Source organism: Ambystoma mexicanum, chromosome 6q, assembly GCF_040938575.1.
Source record: "Ambystoma mexicanum isolate Mex_15411 chromosome 6q, UKY_AmexF1_1, whole genome shotgun sequence".
Taxonomy (NCBI): domain Eukaryota; kingdom Metazoa; phylum Chordata; class Amphibia; order Caudata; family Ambystomatidae; genus Ambystoma; species Ambystoma mexicanum.
The window spans coordinates 298,710,093-298,734,941 of record NC_090937.1 but is presented as its reverse complement, the minus strand read 5'-3'; the positions used below and the strand labels follow the sequence as shown (position 1 = coordinate 298,734,941).

The 24,849-nt window shown below is 47.4% G+C and overlaps 1 protein-coding gene across 1 annotated transcript in view; it reads right to left on the bottom strand.

Annotated features, from left to right (window-relative positions):
- SMU1 (SMU1 DNA replication regulator and spliceosomal factor) overlaps positions 1 to 24,849 on the bottom strand; it is a 423,637-nt gene that overhangs the window by 265,021 nt on the left and 133,767 nt on the right. Inside the window, exons 6-7 of the mRNA XM_069630784.1 lie at positions 16,139 to 16,258; positions 15,924 to 16,040 (exon numbers count right to left, since the gene is read on the bottom strand). Of these exons, the coding sequence (XP_069486885.1) occupies positions 15,924 to 16,040; positions 16,139 to 16,258 (237 nt within the window). The remainder of the gene's footprint in view (positions 1 to 15,923; positions 16,041 to 16,138; positions 16,259 to 24,849) is intronic.

Below are 24,849 nucleotides of genomic sequence, written 5' to 3'. Positions count from 1 at the left end.
TCTGCCTGCCTCTACTCTCCGCCCTCTGCAACTTATCCAGAATAGGACTGCGAGACTTGTCCTTGGCCTCAACCCCATGGACCGTATCTCTCCAGGACTGAAATCTCTACACTGGCTCCCAGTGGCTGTGAGGATTAAGTTCAAACCCCTCTGCATTGTTCACAAGGCCTTCTGGGGACTGGGGCCTAAATACCTTCAACTCTCTCTTCCTAAAGATCTTCCTTCTCAAGCTCTTCGCTCATCCGTCTCCAACTCCCTCAGGGTCAGCCGCTTCTCCAAGCAATGAGTTGGGGGTAAATCTCTCTCCTCGGAAGGGGCCTCCCTCTGGAACAGCCTTCCTGCCTCCCTGAAACTTGAGGAGAACCATCTCCGGTTCCGGAAGCACCTCAAAACCTTCCTCTTTGCTTCTGCTTTCTCTCCCCTGCTAAATTCTTGACTGAAACTGCACTGACTCTAACTGGGCCACTCTCACTAATCTCGGTCCATGGCCCAGCCACTCTCCACTTGCACTGCCTCCCTGGCAACCACTGCACTGCGGGACTGTCTCTGTATTCGTACAGCCCCCCTTCCCAGCACTTGTCTGCACTTACCTTGCACTTGCCACCAACTGGCCCCATTTGTTACTCAACTTCCCTGTACTGCACTTTCCCCCCTCCCTTTCCCCTTGCACTTTTCCCTTCCCTCCACTCATGCACTGGCCTAATAGGATCGCTGTCCGTCTTCCCTTTGTTCCCCCCTCCCTACCTCGTCGCGCCTTAAAACACTTGTGTATAGGCGCGTTACAAATGCCATATCATATCCAGCTTCTTTACACATTCTAGTGAGACTATTGCAGTGCAGCTTCAATGTTACAGTCAACTCTCCTTCACGTCTGAATCCACTCAAACCACACACTTGAGCACTGCGGTGAGAATGAAGGACTTCCTGCCGCTACCCTTACAATCACACCCCTGCCATTCAAGTATGAACACTCATCCAATTTCAATTGCCTAAAAATGTATGCATATGGCTGTAGGTGCTATCAATAAAATATTTTACATTAGTAATTGCCAGGCATTTGTTTACTGTGCAGCCCCCACCACAGTTTGTCTGTGCCCTGTCTTTCTATGGCTCTGTTCTTCTTACCAAACATGATGAACAGAAGAGGGGTTATCGCTGGAGTCTGAAATGTCTGAGATAAGGAGAAGGGGTCATGGGGTTTGGCGTGTTAAGATTCCAGGATCAGATCTGTATCACTGAAGCTGATCAGGGGTATTTGCCTGGAATCTGCTAAATTCCCTCGAGGTGGGCAGTTGGAAGGGGCACAGGTCGGTGGCCGGTCTAACCAGTGCCTGTGCCCCCCCATTATCCCCACACTTATTTGGGTCTGATCGATCTAGGTGATCACTGCGCCTCCCATAATGTCCACTTTCAAAAAGTGGACTTCCATTATGGTGGGGTGCAGTGATCACATAGTTCACTTTGGCCCGCAGCTGCAACCAACCTTCCCTCCCGACTAACCTTTCGGCGTCACACTTCTTTGTGAACTCATCTCTGTCCCTGCGGCGTCAGATTCTCCCACTTACAGGGTCCTTTAATAAAAAAAAAAGTTTTTAAAATAAACGTTCTTGTCCCCCGCTCTTCTCTTAATGGAAGCAGTGACACGCCTGCAACCCGCGACTTCCATTACAATGACCAAGGGGAGCAGGGGACACCCCCTAAATCCCTGCTGCGCTTGGTCGCTCTAATGGGAGACCGATTTTTTGAAAATGCTGAATGCGCATTCAGCATTTTCTAGTCGGTATTTTAGAGTGATACTGTGTCTGATCTGGTGCTTCTCTGGTGCCTATGTGTGATCAGGTGCAACACAATGATGGGTGCAGCTTTGCGTCTGTGTGGGCGCTGTGCAGTCTCTGAGCAAACAACAGCCTGGGGGCACCGTTGTGACTGATTGCCGAGTGCTCGGGAAGCGAAGACGTCCTGCAAAATATTTAGGCGCATGTGGGTGCTGTATCACTTCTCTGGACAGCCCTTTTAGCCTGCAGGCAGTCACGAATATTGAAGTTGAATGCATTATTTTAGTGACAACACGGATAGCGAGGCGGAAATGATATATATGATATGATATGGCATTTATAACACGCCTATGCACAAGTGCTTCATGTAAATGGTGGACTTGTAAACATAGATCCGCAACCCTAACCTTACCTTGTGGTATTACAGTGTAATACTACATTCGGAATGCCTGTTCCTCTATAGTGTTTACATTGGTTGCACAAAATTAATTTTAAATAGAAGCTATTTTAGGTTATTTTACACTCTTAATTTTGAAAAGAAAATACTTGATGTTTATACATTGCTGTGCTTGGGCTATACCCAGAGCAAAGAAAAGAAAGGGCTTTTTCTGTCTTTGTTAAAGTGTAATGAATATGATGAGAATGGTGTTGTTGGAGTGAGACGGGCGCCCGCGCCCCCTAGAGCCAGCCGCCTGCACTGCCTGATGCAAAGACCGGCCCTGGTGTGAGACTACACAACACTTATCTGCTTGGTATTAGGTAACCCACTTTTGGTATAGGTCTGTACGACACAAGTTGGTAGTGTGACTGAGCAGCAAGGCCCATCTCTAGAGGGGTAAATGAGAGCTGTAGAGCTGTAGCAATGAAATTCGCAAATACAAGATTCCAAGTAACACTTACACTCACAGTTTCACTTATAAATAGTGTTAGGCAAGATTGTATGCAGTACCCTGCAGGAGACTGCACCAGCCTTGTCCTCTTGGCAATAGCTAACCCAACCTTTGGTATAAGCATGTACTACACATGTTGGTAGAGTGACTGAGCAGCCAGGCTTATCTCAAGAGGGGCCAATGTCAGCTGTAAGGTGGCAACATGAGTTTCACAGTGACAAGTATCCAAATAAAACTTATATTTAAGGTTTCTTGATTAAACAATTATTTATTGAACAGTCAGTTTGAATAAGCCTTCTTTAGAAGGGAGCAAATATGTAAAACTTAAATATACTTCAAAAATACACACTCTCCGTTTCATTAAATCAGTAGATACCCATTTGGGATGGCACAGACACCTCCTACACCCTCAGGTAACTTTAATAGCTAGGACACTGTGGACATTGATATTTCACTGGTACGTTTAGAGCAATACTGAGTTTTGTGTCAAAAGGAAAAGCTTAGGGGAAGATACAATGGTTAACAAGTTTCTCAAACAGGTAAGCACTTTTGAACCCCCCAATGCAATGTAGATTAACCCTTTCCCAGCTATACAAGTAAGGTATGTATGACTTTTTGGAGGGACGGATCAAAACACAAAGTCAGAGGTTAGAAGAGTCTTCAGGGAGCCAGGACAGCCAATGTCAATTGAGCAAAGTCTAGGAGAGCGGAGGCACTTCTTGAAGGTAAGTAAACAGTCTTGAACAATGTTATTGAGTTTTTGTTGAAAAAGAAATCACTGTTGGGCCACTAACTGGGAGGCTTGTGATGGGCAAAGCTGCAAGCAACTCTGCAAAAGGCAGCAAATGCAAGTCTCAACTGAGAGCTAGCAAGCTACGAAACAAGAGTTACCCCTTAGTTTACAGTACCTTAGGTCTGAAGAAATTGGTTCCAGTTGGCTTCTGTTCCTGTTGTAGTATGGCAGATCCTGTTGTTCCTGGGCCTCAGTCATGGGGACAAGAGGGAGCATCTGCGGACTCCTGCACTATGATTTGAAGGTCAGCAGCAGCAATGGGCAAACTTCAGATCAGCAGCACTTCGCGGTTTTAGCTTCTTGCGAAAAGCACCACTGCGGTTCTTGGACAATTGGTGGACTTTCCTTGCTTCTGGGGTCCAGCACTCAGTTGAGGTGGCTCAGGCTTGGTTAGTCGTGCTCCGAGGGAGTCTGGAGGATCCTCCTGGAGCTCGGGTCCGACTTAAAAATGATGCACTCGATTCTGGTGTTCCTCACCCTGGCACTCGGTTCCTGCAGCAGCAAATGGAAGTACAGCCAGCAACCAGAGGATTTCCAGATGAGTTTGTCTTGGGGTCAATTGTTCCCACCAACCCAAGGGGAGAAGTCGTCCTTTGCAGGGCTTCGCTAGTCGAGGCGAATTCGGAGCTTCAGCGCTGCAGCAAGGCTTCACCAGGCAAATCAACGGTCCAGGAGTTGCAGCAAGCTTCTCTTCCAAGTTCTTCTTCGGATTCCTTCGTCCAGTTGTCGATTCTGCCTTCTGCCTAAAAGACCTCGCCTTTTATGCAGGTTTCACCCATTCATTCGCAGCCTAGCTGTGTTAGGCAAAGTTTGCATGCAGTACCCTCTGGGACCACTAAACACAACTATGACTATTGATAAATTAATAATTTATTACACAGTCAGAAAACATTCACTAAAAGGAGGCAATCAAAATCACAAAAATACACTACGGCACTTCACACTATCAGGTTCTAAGGCATTCAGAAAGCATTTGAAGGAGGAGCAAAAAGGCATAAGTTAATAAAACGGATAGTAGAGTTACTCTTAAACGGTGCAAATAGTTTGAGTTCACCAGAGGAGTTGTTCCAATGCAATAGGTAGGCCAAAGTCAATGGGCTAGAGTCTTGTATAAGTAAAAACGTCTTTGCCACGGTTCTCAGAAGTAGTTCATAGAAGAAAGATTCATATGCCGGGTCACAAGCTGTCAGACCTGCAAGTTGCCAAAGTTTCACGCACTTTTGCAGTGAGAGGTAAGTTCTCTCGGTCGGGTTTTCACAGTACCTTCGATTGAAGAAAAAGATGAAGCTGAAGACTTCTGTTCCTGGCAGTTCCTGCAGATCTTGCTGTTCCTGAGCCTCAGTTGTGGGGACAAGAGGGATGATGTCGGGGGACTCCTGCACTGCACAGGGACTCGTCACAAAGCTGTCAAACTGGCAATTCTTCGATTCCGTTAGCTGTCTTCAAGCACACAAACTGGTGTCCTTCTCCCTGGCTATTCAGTTTCCTGCAGCACTCTGAGGAAAATACAACCAGCTCCGAGCATGGTGTCCAGGTGGCTTACGAGTTGTTTGGTCCCACCAAATCAAAGGAAGAAGTCGTCATTGAAGGGCTTTCTCTATCGAGATGAACTTGGAGATTCGGACCTGCAGCAGGGCTTCACCAGGCAAACCAACGGTCCAGGAGTTGCAGCAGTCATCCTCTTCCAGCTCATCTTCGGTTCTTTCGTTCCAGTGGTCGACTGCCTTCCAAACCAAGTGACTCGCCTTTTAAACAGTTTTCTCCCATTCATTCCAGCCTAGCTGCCAGTCACCCAGCAGGGTGGCTGTCCATGACGGACAGTCAGCCAATCACGCAAGAGTACATTTGTGTCTTCTAGGAGACCAAACACAGGGAGTTTCGGGCACCTCGCTCACATCCTGCACACCCCAGACACTCAGGCGCCAGAGGCGGTCTTCAGTCTTGAAGCCCGCCAAAGGCGTAGGAACAAAGGGACCAAACCTGGTTTGGCGCGCAGAGACAAACACTAGAAGGACCTTTCCAAAAAGAAGACCGGGACCTGTTGAAACAAAGAAGGCTCAGACGCCATCTTGAAAAACATGGCTCCCGCAATTTAACACTACCGGTGTTCGCGGTCGGGAAAAATCATGGTAGTTTGTTGTAAAACCACTGTCACCGGCCATTTCGAGAGGAAAGGGTAGCATTTGATTGCTACATGAGTTTCTAGACATAGGGGATACTAGGTAACCCCTCCAGCACTCTATTGTAATATAGGGTCTGCTGGGTCTAGGAATTTAAAAGGACTAGTAAAGTCAATGAGGGTACTGTGTGACGCACATGAAAAGATGATGCCTAGGGAGTTGTCTTAAACTCCATAATCAAAGAACACAAGAGGAAACCACACATCAAAATACATGATAGAGTGGAAAAATAGGCTCACATTATCTCGCACATGAAAAGATGATGCCTAGGGAGTTGTCTTAAACTCCATAATCAAAGAACACAAGAGGAAACCACACATCAAAATACATGATAAGAGTGGAAAAATAGGCTCACATTATCTCCAGGAAAAAAAATCCAGCAAATATGCTGGGGGTCTCTAAGGTGAAGGGAATAAGCACATTTATGTTAATGTTAATGGATATCTGTACCGCGCACTATCACCACCGGAGTGGTCCCCTGGCACTCCGGCGGCTCTGAAAAAGGCAGAAGGGGTGAGTTATTGGAAATGAGAAGGAGAAGTGCAAGATAGCAGTGATGTGCTGTTGGCAGCCTCAGCCCGGTGGGTCCGTTGACTGGGCTTTGGGTGTTTTACGGTCGGTAGTCGTGTGCTTTTGTAAAAGTCTATGTGCGGTTTGTTTTGTTGCAGTATAGTGAAGTTTGTGCAGTTTGCTGGGTTAAGGCTTGTGGTTGTGTTTGGTTCGAGTTTGAGAGGTGTATGCAGAGGAGTGGAGTTGTTAGTGCGTTGGTTGATTCATGATTGCACGCTAGGTCCAGGCTAAAGAGGAGAGTAATATATCAGTCATTGAATTGCCTCTATGTATGCACAAGCTAATATTTACAATTCCATCTAGATGTGGCGCATGTTAGGCTAAAGAATTCCCTCTATTTGTGCAAATGCTAACATTCAAGTTCCTAAATGACATATCATATCATATAATATCATCTAGATGTGGCATGTGCTAACATTCACCATCCCATCCAGATGAAACGCAGCCCAAAGTTAGGAATTCAGTCTAAGTGTGGCACATGCTAACATTTACATTTTCATCTAAGTATGGCGCATGGTAACATTCGTAATATCATCTAGATGCGAGGCAGGCCAAAGCTACGTAACTAAGTGTGGCGCATGCCAACATTCTCATTTCTATCAGAGTTCCGTCAAGTGTGGTGTATGCTAACCTTCCTAATTCCACCTAAGTGAGGCAAATGCTGACATTCATAAACCTACCCAGATGTGATGCAGGCTAGCATCCACAATTCCCTCCAGGTGTGATGTTTGGTAACATGGACTAGTAGGTTAGGATGCAGTGCAAGGCAACATTTCAAAGACTGTCATGGGTAAGATCAGACTGGTGGTTACAAATCTTTCTAAGTATGCATGGGCTACATCTGTGGCAGTCTATGTTATGGGAAGGTAAAGTAGAGTGGCGGGGGGGCTTTCTGGTGTAGAGTGATTGCTGCACACCCACCCATGCCACACTTACAGTTTTTGTTGGTGTCTATTAGCTGCTGGCTTCACTGGCTTCCCCTAGGGACACCTGCAGACACGTCTTGGAGCCGCCAATGTAGGAGCCGCCCTTAGCTGCAGGGGCTGCCCTTGGAAGGTGGGTGATTGGGTGGGCAGGGAGGCGGGTGGAGGGAGGGAAGGGGAACCAAGGAGCTTGGGATGATTGGGGGCAGGGGCCAGGGTGGCAAACACTAAGATGGAGGCGTGGTGCCGAGGGTCCCAGGAGTGTCACGCTCACCTGCCACGAAGAGATGGAAACTTCCACAAACTTCCACAACTCAACAAGTGTCCTGGTATGCTCGGCGGCAAGTGTCCACTGCTGCAGCCCGGGCCCCTTACCTGGCTCTCGTCAGTCCCTAGCAGGCCCCGGCTCCTCAGTGCAGGCCACTCCTGGAGCTGGGCTCATCCCTCCTCCAGGTGTGGCTGGCAGCGGCAGGCTGCCGAGGGGGGCCCGGCTCTTCTATGAGAAGTTTATCTTTATGAGAATTCTCACCAACAAGCTGTCACTCAGACAGGAGGGTGGCTGTCCTTTAAGGACAGCCAGCCAGCCAATCACCTTTGGATGCATTCAGGTAACCAAGGAGACTAAGCACAGGGAATTTCGGGAACCTCCCCCACTTCCTTCACCAGTGAATCCCGCCAAAGACAAAACGAACAAAGGAAACAAACCTGGTTTGGTGCGCAGATTAAATCTCATGAAGGACCTTTCCAACAAGAAATGGCGAAAAAAGAAGACCGGGCCATTTTGACAAAATGGGCACTGATGGGAACTATACTGCAGCTGCAATTGCAGCCCGCGGTAGAAACCTTCAATGGTAGTAAAAAGTAAACCGCTGCCACCAGCCATTAATTGTAGAAAGGGTAACAAAAATATTACATGAGAAACTAGACAAAGGGGATACTAAGTAACACCTCCAGCAACCTATTGTAAGATAGTGCGTGCTGGGTTTAGAAAGTTACAAATGTAAGTAAAGTCAATTTTACTTCACTGCTCTTGGGAACAGTAGTTTATCCAAGAGAAGGTTTCTAAACCTTTGGGAAATTTAAAAGACTTCCCTGTGCACTGTACTGAAGGTGCTGTGTGTAACAATGTAAAAAGATGATGCCTATGGAGTTTGTCAGACTCCAATCCCAAAAGGAACAGAGTTCAAATAAAAATAAGAGAGTGGGGAAAAAGGTCTCACTTTCTCCAGGATACAAATGAAAAGTACTAAAGTTCAGCAAAAGAGCTAGGGGTCACTAGGGTAGAAGAGTATTGGCACATCTCAGAATTCTCCCAAACAAATATTTATTTAACATCAATTTTAAAATAAGCGTTCTTTAAAAAGGGCAAGATATGTAACAATCAAACATACTTTAAAAATACTTTACCAGAATCAGCACAAGTTAGTGGATACTCTTTGGATATGCTTCTTACATAATTCCTACACCCACAGGTGACTTCATTCACAAGGACAGTAAGGCACAAGTTACTTAACAGTAACTTTTGTTCTCCAGCATGCCTCTGGCATGGATTCACATGCTCTTGAATATTCCCCGTTAGGCCGGGAATCCTTGGTAAAAGAAAAAACCGTTTCACTTTCACTGTATTTCTCCTCTAAACCAATGACTGGGTTCTGGGTCATACTGCCCCCAAGCCAATTACTGCCCTCTCCCTAAGCCCCTCCCTCTGGCAGCCATCTTCAGATTTGATCACACGTAAAGTGGCAGCATAACCAAGAAGAGGCGCCGAGGGGCAGGAGGGCGGGTACAAATGTGAATCCACGCCAGACCCATGCCACAGAACAATAGTTACAGGTAAGTAACTTGTTCCTTCTCTAGCATGGGGTCTGGCATGGATTCACACGTAGCAGTACAACATTACACAAACACAGGGGATTCACACGTAGCAGTACAACATTACACAAACACAGGAAGTGTCAAGGCTTAACAGAAACAATTACTCTTACCTCCAGAACAGGTTCACCTTCAAGCGAACAGGTCGCGTAGCACTGCTTGGACAACCCTGGACTCCTCCCTGGAATCCCTATCGACGCATTAGAACCTTGTGAAAGTGTTTGTAGACCTCCACATAGCAGCCCTGCAGATGTCCAGCAGGGGCACACAAGACAGGACCACCGTCGTCGCAGCTATCGCTCTGGTGGAATGGGCTCTCGGACGGCTGGGCAGCGGACGTTTTGCGTGAGACAGCCAGAGAGCCACCTGGAGATGGAAGCGTTGGACAAGGCCTTCCGATAGTTCACAGGACCAAAGTTTATGAATAGTTGAGAGGCTTTACGGAAACTCTTTGTGAGCGCAACATAGAACTTCAGCGCACAAGCAACATCCAGCGAGTGCCAAGTCCTTTGAGCCAGCGACAAAGGTTTTAGAAAGAACACTGCGATCACCAAAGGCTTGTTGAGGTGGAATTCTGACTGAACCTTTGGCATAAAGGAGGGGTGCATCCGCAGCACCACCCTTGTGTTGTGAAAAGTCAGATAATGCTGTTTGCAAGATAGGGCCTGTATCTCACCTACCCTCCTGGCAGAGGTGTTGGCCGTGAGGAAAACTGCTTTCAACGAGAGGAACCTGAGAGGGGCCTGAAGCATAGGCTCGAAAGGGGGCCCCCCCACGAGACTCAGCAGGACCATGTTGAGTTCCCACACCGGGGCAGGAGCCTTCACCAGCGCCAACGATCGAAACAGTCCTTTGAGGAACTCCTTACGAGACGAGAAGAGAAGACCGTTCCGGAGACCTGGTGTAGCTGGAAATAGCTGCCAGATGCACCTTGATAGTGGTGTGTGTCAGCCCTGCCTTGGCCAAGGACAACAGGTACAAAAGAATCTGTGGGCCATGACCCTCAGAGGATTGATCTTCTGTATCCAGCATCACATTGCAAAATTCTTCCACTTGTGCCCATAGCACTTTAGAGTCGACGCTGCTCTGGCCCTGGCCAGGACCTGTCAGGGTCACTTAACACACCATCTGGCTCCCTCAACTCAGTGTCCGGGTCCCTCAACTCACTGTCCGGGTCCCACGATACTATTCACGTTTAAAGCATTCATCCTGGAGCTTTAGGAGTGATGGCCAGTCTAAGGTTTAGGCTGGTATTGGGGGTAAATCTGGTTTTGAGTAACAAGTTGGGTGGTTAGATTTTCCTTAACGATTCTTTCAGGAAACCTTTGTGTCCCGAGGCCAAGATGGAGGCTCAGTTCAGCAGCATTGATTGGTGGAGGCTGCTGGTAAGGTAGATTGAAATTCTTTCCTGGATTCTAAACTGCCTTTCATTTAAGTTATCTTCAGAGCAGGTCAAAGCCTTTTTAGCTCGAGTTAATAAAGTATATTAAAACCCTTCAGAGACGTATAGTATCTTAATTTAACAAAGAAACCTTTGAATGCCGATCAGAATATATCAGAGCAGAGGCAGGTAGCTGCAATCACCCAAAGCCTTTCCCAGGAAGAAGAGGAGACCAGTCAGCAGAGACAGAAGAGAAGACTAAGCTAAGTGCAGTTTGACTTTAGTTTCTCAGAAGTTTCAAGTCATTGCTTTTGAAGAAAAATTATTTAATGTTTATGTAGATTTTATAAGGAAAAGACTTTGAGTGCTAAGTAACCTAGAAGAGTGTTTGTTGCATGTTTAGAGAGTATCACAGCATATGGAACGATGAACAGGAACAATAATCTGCAGTATGGGAAGCGCAAGTGACATTATTAACCGCAGCGTTGTGAAAGACTAACATTAATAGATACGCTTAGTGAACTGTACCCATTAAAGTTGTGCATCTTTTTTTTTTTTTTGGAAGCGCAAGGATTTTTCATCAGAAGCGCTAGAGGAACGGACCTAGAGATGTGTCGCACGTGCTATGTTCCACCTCTGGAATACAGTTTAACTGAAAAAGGTCAGTAGCTTTCGGATCCGAAGCGTGTAGTCGGCGGCATCAGAGTTTCGCAAACTTCATGATTTAGATTCCATTGCTGAGGGCAAGCGGAGTGCTGAGGACTGCCAGAAGCAAGCAGCTTTTGTTTTACGTTGTGCGCGATCACGCAACGTTAAAGACATTCTAAGACACTTGATGAAAGAATTTTCATTTTTACAATTTGAAAGTAAAATAAGCCAAGAAGCAGCAGCAAGTGATTTTCCTAACAAGGAGAGATCTGGAGACGAGGGTAGTAGAAGATTCTGCGTTTGTTATTTTTTTCCACTTCCCCTTTCCCACTTAGGTTTGCTAGCTTGATAGTGGTCACTTAAAGATTGTTGGGCTGGCAGGCTCGAGGGGGTTTGGTGGGCTATGATCACTCCTGCAGGAAAATCCAGGCTGACCTGACAGGAACTCAAACTATTTGCACTGTCTAAAGGTAACTGTAAATATTTGTTTTATTAACCTTCGCCTTTTTGCTGCTACTTCAAAGTACTCTGAATGCCATTTTGCTCCTCCTTCAAAGTAGTTTAAATGCCTCAGACCCGTACTGTGTAAAGTACTGAAGTATATTGTTTTGCGATATAGATTGCCTCCTTCTAGTGAATGTTTTATAACTGACGGTTAAATAAATTAATAAGTGTTTAAACAAGAAACCTTGAGTGTAAGTTTATTTGAATACTTGTGATTGTAGACCTCTGTGTAACATCCTTACAGCTCACATTTCCTCTTGAGATAAGCCTGGCTGCTCAGCTCCGCTACCAAAAACTGTAGTACAGGCTTGTATCAAAGGTTGGTTTTATTTACACCTCTAGTCATAGTTGTGTGCAGTGGTCCCAAAGGGTATTGCATACAAACTTTGCCTAACATCGGTCAATAGCACCACTGTGGTTCTTGGACACTTGATGGGGTTCCCTTGCTTCTGGAGTCCAGCACTCTGGCGAGGTGACTCGGGATTGGGTCGCCCTACTTCGGGAGGGTCTTCAGGATCTTGCTGGAGCTCGGGTCTGGCTTAAAGATGATGCCGTAAATTCCGGGTTTCTTGACCCCCTGGTATTCGGTTCCAGGAGCAGCAAAGAAGGACAACCAGCAGGAGAGGTGTTCCAGTAAAGTTAGTCTTGGGGTCAGTGGGTCCCACCAACCTAAGGGAAGAAGTCGTCCATTCCGGGCTTTCTTAGCCGATTCAGAGTTTGGAGCTTTAGCACTTCATCAGGGCTTCACCAGGCAGTTCAACCGTCCAGGAGGGTACAGCAAGCTTCTCTTCGTCCGATGGTTCGTCCAGTGGTAGACTGTGCCTTCTGTTCAAGAGACCTCACCTTTTATGCAGGTTTCAACCATTCATTCACAGCCTAGCTGTCAATCACCCAGCAGGGTGGCTGTCCTACAAGGACAGCCGGCCAATAAGCATTGGGTGCATTCAGGTAACCAAGGAGACTAAGGACAGGGAGTTTTGGGCACCTCCCTCGCTTCCTGTCCTGTGTTAGGCAAAGTTTGTATGCAGTACCCTCTGGGAACACTACAAACAACTCTGACTACAGGTATAGGAAACACAACCATCCTTATAAGCTTCTACTACACAGTTTTGGTAGCGTGTTGAGCAGCCAGACTTGTCTCAAGAGGGGTCAATGTGGAGTTACAGAGATTTACTGTTACAAGTATTAAAATAAACTCTTACACTCAGGGTTTCTTGAATAAACACCAATTAATTTATTTATCAGTCAGTTAGAATAAGCCTTCTTCAGAAGGGAGCAATATAATAGTAACACTCAAATAATCTTCATGAAATACACACTCTTAATATCTTTAAATATTAGTAGATACCCTTTTGGGATGGCCCACAGGCACTACCTACACCCTCAGGTGACATTGCTAGGGTGCTAGGGACATTAATATATCACTGTTGCATTCAGAATCAATAAGTCAAAGGAAAAGGTTATTTAGAACATACAAGAGACCACAAATATTCTTAAGCAGGCAACTACTTTTGGATCCCCCCCAGAAAGAGTCATTCAGTACAACAGGCTAGGCCAAAGTCAATGGGCAAAAGTCTTATGTAGGATGCATCACTTCTGGTAGGTAAGTAGAAAAAGTATTTGCACAATGTCTTAGGAGTCTTTGAAGAAGAAAAGAATCAAATGTAGGGCCACAAGATGATTAGACTTGTGAGTAGTAGAAGATGCAAGCAACTCTACAGTAAGATGTAAGTTCTCTCAGACTTTGTACTGTACCTTTAAAATGAAGAAAAGATGCAGCAGGTGACTCCTGTTCCTGTGCAGCTCTGCAGATCTCCCTTTTCCTGGCCCTCAGTCATGTGGCAAGAGGGAGGATGTCGGGGGACTCCTGCACTGCGACGGTCAAAACTCACAACTGGCAAACTTCACTTTCAGTGGCTGTTCAGTGTTTCAGCTCCTCACATCTACCACAAATAGCAACACTGCAGTTCCTGGCTGTGGAGATTGACTTTCGTTGCTTCTGGGGTCCTGCACTCTGTTGAAGAGGCTCAGTCAGTCTGGAGGATCTTTCTGGAGCTCTTGGCCAGCTTAAAAGTAACACACACAATTTGGTGTTCCTCTCCCTGGCTCTACAGTTTCCAGCAGCAACTTTGTGGAAATTCAACCAGCTCCAAAATGGATGTCCAGGTGGCTTACTTTGGAGTTGATTAGTTCCACCAACTCAAGGGGAGAAGTCGTCCTTGCAGGGGCTTCTCTGTCGATGCGAACTAAGCGTTTCAGCACAGCAGCAGGGCTTCACCGGGCAAACTAACGGCCCAGGAGTTGCAGCAGTCAAGTTCTTCTTCGGATTCCTTTGTCCAGTGGTCCACTCTGTCTTCCAAGCCAAACGCCTCGCCCTTTATTCAGTTCTCTCCCATTCATTCCAGCCTAGCTGTCAGTCACCCAGCAGGGTGGCTGTCCTTGCCGGACAGTAAGCGGGCCAATCACCACAGAGTGCATTTGGGTCTCCTAGGAGATCAAGCACAGTTTCGGGCACCTTCCTCACTTCCTGCCTACCCCATACACCCTGAAGCCAGAGGCTCCAGGGTGCCCATTTCGTCAAAATGGCCACAGTCTTTTTTTTTGCCATTTCTTGCTGGAAGGGTCCTTCTTGAGATTTACTCTGCACGCCAAATCAGGTTTGGTCCCTTTGTTCATTTTGTCTTTGGCGGGATTCACTGGTGAAGCCCGCCTCTGGCTCCAGAGTGTCTGGCAGGGGCAGGAAGTGAGGGAGGTGCCCAAAACTCCCTGTGCTTAATCCCTTTGGTTACAGGAATGCACCCAAAGGGGATTGGCCGGCTGTCTGTCCTTGGAGGACAGCCACCCTATTGTGTCATTGACAGCTAGGCAACAAATTAAATGTGATAAGCCTGTATAAAAAGGTGATGCTTTTTGCTTGGAAGGCAGAGTCAACCGCTGGACGAAGGAATCTGAAGAAGAACTTGGAAGAGACACCTGCTGCAACTCCTGGACCATTGGTTTGCCCGGTGAAGCCTTGCTGCAGTGCTGAAGCTCCGAATTTGCCTCGACTAGAGAAGCCCTGCAAAGGATGACTTCTCCCCCTTGGGTTGGTGCGACCAATCTACCCCAAAACAAGCTCATCTGGAAATCCTCTCGGAGCTGGCTGTACTTCCATTGCTGCTGCAGGAACTGAAGTGCCAGGGAGAGGAACACCAGAATCGAGTGAGTGCCTTTAAGTTGGACCCGAGCTCCAGGAAGATCCTCCGTACTCCCAGGAAGCAGGACTGACCAAGCCTGAGCCACTTCAACAGAGTGCTGGAACCCAGATGCGAGGAAAGTCCATAGTGGTATCCGAGAAACGTAGTGGTGCTATTTGCAAGAGCCGCAAGGAGCTGAAAACGCGATGTGCCGCTGATTTGAAGTTTGCTCATTGCTGCCGCTGACCTTCCATTAGTAGTGCAGGAGTCCCCAGACGTCCTCCCTCTTGTCCCCACGACTGAGGCCCAGGAACAAACGCATCTGTGGACCAACACAGGAACAGAAGCCAGCTGGAACCAATTTCTTCCAACCAAAGATACTGTAAAACTAAGGGGCCTTACCTCTCGTTGAAGCTTTGCCAATTCTCAGTTGAGACTTGACTTGGTTGCTTTGCAGAGTTGCTTGCAGCTTTGCACCTCACAAGCCTTCCAGCTTGTGGCCCTACAGTGGTTCTACTTTTTCTACAAGGGTGTGGCCAGCGGTATGCGTTGATCCTCTGATATGCTAGGTGAGGTAAAGTGCTTCTAGGCTGTCGACCAGGGGTAGAGTCATGGAGTTGTTGTGGAGGTCGAACCAGATGTTCGTCTCCCAGTAGAGTAAGTGCGGTGTGGTTAATTAGAATGCCTGCTAGTGAGTCGCATAGGCTTTTGGCGAAGTGTCCGTCATAGCATAGGGGCCTGTAGATGAGTAGGAAGCTGTGAGAGACAGTAGGCAAGAGCGCGAGTTTGACTACGAGGGATTTGCAGTTAGCTGTGCTGGGTCGTGTTTCATTGGAGGTAATAGAGATGCAACATTTTTACAGGATGGCTAATCCATCTCCTCATGGGAGTCATAGTCCAAAAGATCTGGGGAGCAATAAGTTGCAGACCGTTAGCTTAGGACTTGGAGGCTTAAAAACACATGCAAATGATCAAATGCTACTTTCAGTACGCGAGAGTATTTGAACTTGACTAGCACAATGGAGAATGTTTACATTATTATTTTTAAAGACGAAAGCTTGCCTGTCTAGGTTTGTCACAGACAATGCCTGTAATGGCCAGACAGCAGACATAACTCTACGATACACCACCACCTGTCACAAAAACATGGGGAAAAGAGTAACCTGGAAGGTTGTCTGACCCTGCAGAACACACTGAGACACATGATTTACCTTAATCTTTCCATCCTGCGCTCCAGTTGCTAACATTTCAGTGTCTCTGCTGAAACACATACAAAGCACAGCATCATCCATCATCATAAAGTTATCTTGAGCCTGATACTTCAGATCCTGCACACAAAAAAGTAAACAGTCTTAACTAAAAGAAAAAAAAGCAGATATTTCTTTTAAAGTTACACAGTGCTTGCTTGTTCACTACGGATACCAACCTTCCGGATTTTTCCTGTGGTAAAATTCCATACTTCAATGAATCCATCCACAGAACCAGTAACCAGGTACTGGCCATCTGGAGAAAACCGGGCACATTCCACGTGAGACTTCTGGCCAAACTAGTCAATGAAGAAACAAGTTTACGTTTTAGGTTTTGGTTTAAGAAAGTGATCAGTGATTAATTTCATTTTCTTTTGCGTGGGTTAAAGGATTTTTTTTGTTCTCCACAGAATACCACAAATTATAGGCATTTGTGGGTGTTACAATTTAGTTCAGATGTCACAGTGTCAAAATATGCACACACCTCAACATAATAAGCCTAATGAAGTAATCAAATTTTAACACAGCATTTTTTTGTACCTTAAATACAATGCATTAGAACAAAAAAGTCCATCATCAAACTGGGGTGGAGGGGGGGGGGGTGTGTGTTAAGGAGCGTGGGGGGGGGGGTGGGCGTTGAGGAGCGTGGGGGGGTGGGTGTTAAGGGGTGTGGGGGGTGTTGGGGGGTGTTAAGGGGCATGGGGGGCATGGGGGGTGTTAAGGGGCGTGGGTGGGGGTGGGAGAGTGTGTGTGTGTGCGGGAGTGTGCGTGCGCGCGTCAGTGTGTGTGTTGAGTTAGGGGCGTGTGCGTGTGTGTACCAACTGAAGCCCGCCAAAGGCAAACAAAGGGCTCAAATCTGGTTTGGTGCACATAGTAAAACCCAAGAAAGACCACACAAACAAGAATGGCGAAAATAGAAGACCAGGGCCATGATGACACAATGGTCACCACCCATTGGTGCTATACTGCAGCTGAGTATTCAGCCTGCGGTAGAAGCACAATGGTAGGAAAATTAAACCACTGCCACAAGCCATTTAAGGTAGTGAGGGTAACATGGTATATGAATAAGTAGAAAAAGCAGCTACTAAGTAACCCCCCACCACCCTAGAAAAGTTAAGTAAAGTCAATTTCATTTTACTGTTCTTGGGAACTGTAGTTCACCCAAGAAAAAATTATTTTAACCTCATTTTTAAAAAATGTTTAATTTTTTATTTGCGTTAAAATTGTTTTTACAAAAACTGATGCCGCTCCTTTCGATCCTTCTTTACGCTTCTTTTCCTTTCCTGGTTCGCGCATTTGTACTGTTACAGTTCTCCTGCTATTCTTGGTTACTTATTTATCCATCATTCCCACTCTTGGTCTCGGAGTCAATTTTTTCCAGCGCTGACTGTAGGATTTTAGGTCCAAGCAGTTTTTTGGCCACTGATAATACGCGGCCACCAGCTCGATTCTTCAGGGACCCCGTAAGGCTCTAAAACCGGTTTTAGATAGCCTTCTCGTATTGATTGAAGTGCCGTGCATGAAGTTACTAAATGGCGGATTGATTCCGATTCGGCCTCCTCCTTGCATAGTCGCAAGTATTCGTGATTGCCAATCCTCGGATGAAGCGGATTTCATTTGTTGGCAATAGGTTCAGTCTTGCTCTGATAAAAAGATTTCGAAGTTTTTTGCTTTGGGAATTTTTTGTAAATTTCCGCTGGATCATTGATTTTCCTTGCAAAGGGTGGCAGATGCCTTGGTAGCTTATTCTTTTAACCTTATGAGAAATCTAAAGGATTTTTCTGTGACACTGCATTGAAGGTGCTGTGCGTCATCACACAAAAGGTAGATGCCTGTAAGACTCCAAAAACAAAGGGAACGCATAATCCAAATCCGATCAAAATACGAGAGATTGAGAAAAAGGTCTCTCACAGTCCAGGGTAAAAATTAAAAGTCCTAAAGTCCAGCAAAAGAGCTGGGGATCTCCAAGGTTGAAGGGAATTAGCACAGAAATGAGAATTCTCCCCAGCACTCGGTCCTGCCAGACTAAGGGACATGAGGATTTAATCCAATCCTGGATGAATCTCCTAATCCAGTCGGTCCTACTTTCAGGAGAGACCATCAGCATTTTGGCGATTACACCCTGACCTGTGTTCTACAGTGAAATCTAACCCTTGGAGGCTGATTTTGGATTCTCCCCCTTCATCTGCATTAACCATCTCAAGGGTTGGTGGTATGTCTGGATAACAAAAGTAGAACCATACAAGTATGGCCTAAACTTCTACAGAGACCACACAATGGCAAAACACTCACGTTCCATAGTTGCCCACCTTGTCTCACGGTTCTTCAGTGTCCTACTGATGGAGCAGATCGGGTGTTCCCTGCCTTTCTCGTCCAGTTGACGAGAAACTGCACCTCTCCCTGTTTTGGAAGCATCGTTCTGTTCAATGAAGAATTGGTTGTAGTCAGGAGCTCTCATGACTGGGGCTCGACAAAGGGCTTTCTTAAATCCTTCAAAAGCCTTAGTGCACTCCTCATTCCCCCTGACCTTCTCAGGAATTTGGTTGAGGAATATCATATCCAAGGGAGAGGCTATGATCACACAGTTCTCTATGAAGTCTCTATAGTACCCAGTGAGATCTAGAAAGGCTCTCAATTGGGTCGGAGTAGTAGGGGTGGCCCAGCCTTGGAAAGCTTGTATGGCCTTATTTCACCTCCTTCTACCTCATGGCCAAGGTAGACCACTTTACTCCTACCAATTTGACACTTACTGGCCTTTATGGTTCAAGAGCCTGCAAAACATATCTTATGTGGTGAAGATGCTCTTCCCAAGTGGGGCTGAACACTGCAATGTCATCCAAGTATGCCATGCAGAAGTCCTCAAACCCATTCAGAACTTGATTCACCATCCTCTGAAATGTAGCAGGTGCATTTTGAGTCCAAAGGGCATAACCTTAAACTGGTAGAGACCTCCTGGGGTAGAAAATGCAGTTTTCCCCTTGGCATGGTGTGCCAGAGCTATTTGCCAATAGCCTGAGATCAGGTCAAATCTCATCTGTCCTGGGTAAAGGATGGGCATCAGTCGTGCTGACTGCACTAAGAGCTCTATAGTCCATGCAGAAGGAACAAGTTACTTACCTATAACTGTTCTTCTCCAGCATGGGAGAATTCTCAAAAATGTGCTAGTTCCCTTCACCTTAGAGACGCCGACCAACTTTGCTGGATTTTGAGGACTTGATTTATTTTACCTGGAGAGAGCGCGACCCTTTCAGTTACTTTCAATGGGAGTAACAAGGTACAAGTTAGTAGAATAGATCACAAATACTTTCTTAGGCAGTGCAAATAGTTTCGGTTCACTAGAGGACTCGATTCAGTTCAATAGGCATTGGCCAAAGCCAATGGACTAGTGTCTTGGATAGGAAAGAGCAGTTCTTGAAGTAAACGGTAAAGTCTTTGCCAGAGGTCTCAGAAGAAGTTTGTACGAAAAAGAATATGTTGGGTCACAAGCGGATTAAGACTGCAAGCTGGGAAAAACGCTGACAAAATGAAGTCACTTCAGTTCGAGTAGCTGTTCATCAAGCACACAAGCTGGTGTCCTTCCCCCTGGTTAATCCTAACCAGCTCCGAGAATGGTATCCACCAACTCAAAGGAAGAAGTTGTCCTTGAAGGGGCTTCTCTGTCGAAATTAACTTGGCAATTCGGACCTGTAGCAGGGTTCCCCCGGGCAAACCAACGGTCCAGGAGTTGCTGCAGCCGTCCTCCTTCCAGCTAGTCTTTGGTTCTTTCGTTCCAGTGGTTGACTGCTTTCAAGTCCAGGTGACTCGCCTTTCAAACAGTTTTCTCCCATTCATTCCAGCCTAGCTGCCACTCACCCAGCAGGGTGGCTGTCCTTGCCGGACACTCAGCCAGCCAGCCAGCCAGCCAGCCAATCACGCCAGAGTGCATTTGGGTCACCTAGGAGACTAAGCACCAGGAGTTTTGGGCATCTCCTTCACTTCCTGCCCAGCACAGACACTCAGACGCCAGATCAACTTGTAAGCCACCTGGATACCATTCTCAGAGCTGGTTGTATTTTCCTCAGAGTGCTGCAGAAAACCAAATAACCAGGGAGAAGGACACCAGTTTGTTTGCTTGACTACAGCTACCGGAATTGAAGATTTGCCAAATGCCAGATTTGAGCAGTCCCAATGCAATGCAGGAGTCCCCCTGACATCCTCCCTCTTGTCCCCACGACTGAGGATCAGGAACAGCAAGATCTGCAGGAACTGCCAGGAACAGAAGTCAACTGCATCTTTTTCTTCATTGTAAGGTACTGTGAAAACCCGATCGAGAGAACTTACCTCTCACTGTGAAGTGCTTGGAACCTTTGCAACGTGCATGCCTAGTCAGCTTGTGACCCAACATATGATTCTCTCTTTGACGAACTACTTCTGAGAACTTTGGCAAAGACTTTTCCATTTAACTATCAGAACTGCTTTTGTCCGATACAAGACTTTAGCCCATTGACTTTGGCCTAGCCCATTCAATTGGCTCCTCTGATGAACTCAAACTATTTGCACTGTCTAAAAGTAACTGTAAATATTTGTTTTATTAACCTATGCCTTTTTGCTCCTCCTTCAAAGTAGTTTAAATGCTTCAGACCTGTACCGTGTAAAGTACTGAAGTATATTGTTGTGTGATATAGATTGCCTCCTTCTAGTGAATGTTTTATAACTGACGGTTGAATAAATTAATAAGTGTTTAACCAAGAAACCTTGAGTGTAAGAGTTTATTTGAATACTTGTAATTGTAGTCCTCTGTGTAACATCCTTACAGCTCACATTCCCTCTTGAGATAGGCCTGGCTGCTCAGCTCCGCTACGAAAAACCGTACTACAGACTTATACCAAAGGTTGGTTTTGCTTACACCTGTAGCCATAGTTGTGTGTAGTGGTCCCAAAGGGTACCGCATACAAACTGTGCCTAACAGTCTGGCATGGATTCACATACTCATGAATATTCCCCGTCGTCAGCCTGGGAATCCTCGATAAAAGATAAAAGACAGTCACTAACAAACTGTCTTTCTTCTATAAACCAATCACTGAGCCCCTCCTCTAGCAGCCATCTTCAGATTTGGTAGCATGTAAAGTGGCAGTATGACCTAGAAGAACCGCAGAGGGGCCGTTACAGGTAAGTAACTTGTTTCTTCTCCAGCATGGGGTCTGGCATGGATTCACATGCTCATGAATAAAGAATACATAGCAGTACACACATGCACAACCATGGGAGGTGGCAAGGCTCAACATGGCTCAACATTAAGTATCTCTTACCTCCTCATAAGGCTCACCTTCAAGCGAACAGGTTGCGCAGCACTGCTTGACTGACTCTGGACTCCTCCCTGGAATCCCGGTCGACGCAGTAGAATTTCGTGAAGGTGTGCGTCGACCTCCAGGTAAAAGCCCTGCAGATGTCAAGCAAGGGCACACCAGACAGTTGGAGCGATCGCTCTGTTCGAATGGGCTCTCGGCCGGCCAGGCAATGGTAGGTTTGCCAACCAGTGACAATGGGTGATGCAGCCGGAGAGCCACCTGGAAATGGAAGCCTTGGAGAGGGCCTTCCGTTGGTTCACAGGGCCAAAGTTCACAAACAGCTGTGATGTCTTCCGAAAACACTTCGTGCAGTGCACGTAGAACTTCAGCCCTCTAGCCACATCCAGCGAGTGCAAAGTCCTCTGAGCCGGCGACAAAGGCGTCGGGAAGAAACCGGGTAACACCAAGGGCTCGTTGAGATGGAAGTCAGACGATCCCTTGGGCATGAAGGAGGGGTGCGTCTGTAGCACTACCCTCGTCTCGTGGAATGTCAAGTAAGGTGGTTTACAGTAGATGGCCTGGATCTCTCCCACTCGTCGTGCGGAGGTGATGGCCACAAGAAACGCTGTTTTCCATGACAAACTTCAGTGGTGCCAAATGCATAGGCTCGAACGGGGGACCCGTGAGCCTAGTCAGCACCACATTGAGCTCCCACGCCAGGGCTGGAGCCTTCACCAGCGGGAAGGAACAGAAAAGTCCTTTTACTAATTCCTTGACCAGGCGGTGTGACCATAACGACGACCGCCTCGGAGTTCTGGTATTGCGGGAGATAGCCGCCAGATGAACCTTGATGGAAGCATGAGCCAACCCAGCCTTGGCCAGCAACAGTAAATACGGCAGCACCTGCAGAGCCGTAATTCTGTAGAGGGTCGAGTTTCTGTGCACGGCACCCGACGGCGAACCTCTTCCATTTATGCCCGTAGCATTTCAACGTAGACGAAGCCCTGGCCTTGACAAGCACTTCCCTGCCGTCCGCCAGAAGATCAAATCCACCAAACTTTAGCGCTGCAGGAGACAGGCCTGAGAGTTCAGCGACCCTGGGTCGTGGTGTAGAATCGTGCCTCCTTCCATGGCGAGAAGATCTGCGTCCGCCGGAAACTTGACTGGAAGGGACGCTGACATGTCCAGAAGGTCCGGGTATCATATCTGCCTCGGCCATCCTGCACCGGGACCATCTGAGTTGATTGATGAGTAGTAACGGCAACGGGGCAACGCATAGAGGAACAGGCCGTCCCAGGTGAAGGAGAATGCATCCCCCATGCTCCCCGGCTGGGGAAACCTGCTGGCGAACCTCCAGCCCTTGGTGTTCATGTAACGCTCACCTGATTCCCGTAGAGGCGCCGGTCTTGACTGGGCGTATACCGTATCTTCAAAGGTGATGTGTAACACACGGCTGGCTCTTTGGGCTGGACCTCTGTGCACTGTTTGTCTGACTCGAAGGGTAAGATGTCTGCAGATAGAAAATATGGGATTAATGAACTGGGTTATTGAATGTCTCTCTCTTCTTCCCTTTCTCTTCTCCTGTAGAACCCCAAAGGTTAACGCTCTCACCTTAGGTAAGTGAACGCCGTGCTCTCCATCTGCCTCGGGGAAGGGTGCTGTAACCAGTTTCTTCACTGGATAAGGGGAGCAGGCCTCTTGACTTCAGAGGACTGCTGTCCGTCGTTTACTGCACGAACGGTAAGTTTCGAGTAATTCTAATGTCTTTAAAAGTCTTTAGTAATGATGTCTCTTGTTTTGCAGGGTTCCGGCGATGGCGGATGACGGGCTGAAGTGAGTTGAAGATGGAGCCCGTGTGATGAATAGAAGCGCCTGGAAGCACGTAAGTAAGCGCTTGTTACCTGCTTCACGATGCGCTCCAACTGTCTTTTTATTTTGCAGGTACAAGTTCGGAGCGGCTGCAGGGTGCCGGAATACCCACTGGGTTAGATGTGGAAAGGAGTAATGGCACGTGAGTATTAAAGTTCCCCAATGTCTTTAAACGCACCTTGTTTTGTCTTTCAGATGCGGGATGCAGCGCCGAAGGCTTCCGGAGCGTGCGAAGAGTTGGTAAGCCTTTGTCTTTCAGATGCCGGAATGCAGTGCGAAGACCTCCGGAGCGCACGAAGAGTAGGTAAGCCTTCGTCTTTCAGATGCCGGAATGCAGCGCGAGGCGTTGGTGACAGCCGATGGACCAGGTAAGTGAAGCGCTGTCACTGAAGACCGTAATGCTAACCTGTTCTTTCTTGTCTTTATAGGTGTTGCTGAAGACTGGATTCAGGATGGTAAGCCTTTTTCCTTAGGCCCAGGATCAGATGCAGAAGACACGATGAGCGTTCTGCTGCAGAGGATGCAGAATAACGCAAAGCAAGATTCATCCATCGGGTGTGGTTTAAATAGCCTCCTGTAGTGCTTAGGTGTCTCCTTCCACAGCCACGCCTAGGTAAGAAAAGAGTTCCTGCTTTCCAGAAGAGTTCCAGTGTTCTAAACCTAGGGAGTGGCTCCTGCCCCACCCAACAGGAAAAGTAGTTCCAAACAGAAGAGGATCAGAGGCTCAACTGGCAGGCAAGTAAGCAGCATGGTCTGCTGCAGGTAAGTCCACCCAAGCATTATGAGCCCGGCGCTTCCAGCGCTGGGACTGGGCATATTTATGAGCCTGGTGCCACTGGCGCCAGGACTGGGTCCAAAAGGTCCCAATTGGGACTGGTTGGCACTCGGAACCTGGGTTATGGATCTGCTTCCAAGGGAGTTGGGAAAACCCTGACCTTTTGGAAGCAGAGATCATGACAGTTCATCGCTGTCGCAAACTGATCGATCTAGGGATTGCGATGAAATGGGACGAGGAAAATCTCCTGGGTGACGGCCCATCGCCATAGGTCCTGTGCCTCTTTGGAGAGAGCCAGGGATCTGGTGCCCCCCTGCTTCCGCATGTAAAACATCATGGTGGTGATGTCTGAAGATCCGCACCACCTTGCCCTTGAGGGACGCAAGGAAAGACTTGAGGCCCCAAAACATGGCCCGTAATTCCAAAAAGTTGATGTGCAACGACTTCTCCTCCGGTAGCCACAGGCCTCTTGCATGGAGATGACCGGTGTGCGCACCCCATCCCTCCAGGGATACGTCCGTAGTGACCATATCCTGATGAGGGGGGGGGGTTGGGGGATCTCGAAATCCGCACCCTACCGACAGATGCACGCGGACACCCCACCACCGAATCGCTCAACGGAAACTGTCGTCGAGGGTGATCTTGTCCTCAAAGCTTCCAGATACCTGGATCCAACAGACATAGAGGAACTCCTGCAGCGGTCGCATTTGGAGACTGCACAGGCGCACAAGGTAAATGCACGACGACATAATGCCGAGGAGGGACTTGATGGACCTCACCCTTGCGATCTTCAGGGTCAACAGCCGTTGTACCTTGCCCAAGATGGCCGTTATTCTCTCCTCCGAAGGGGATGCCAGGCACGACACCATGCTGAGCCAGGACCCCAGCAACAGCTCGTCCTGCGATGGCACCAAGCAGGACCACAAAGGTTATCGAGAGCCCCAGTTCCTTGAGTAGCCGGACGGTCCCTGCCATGTGC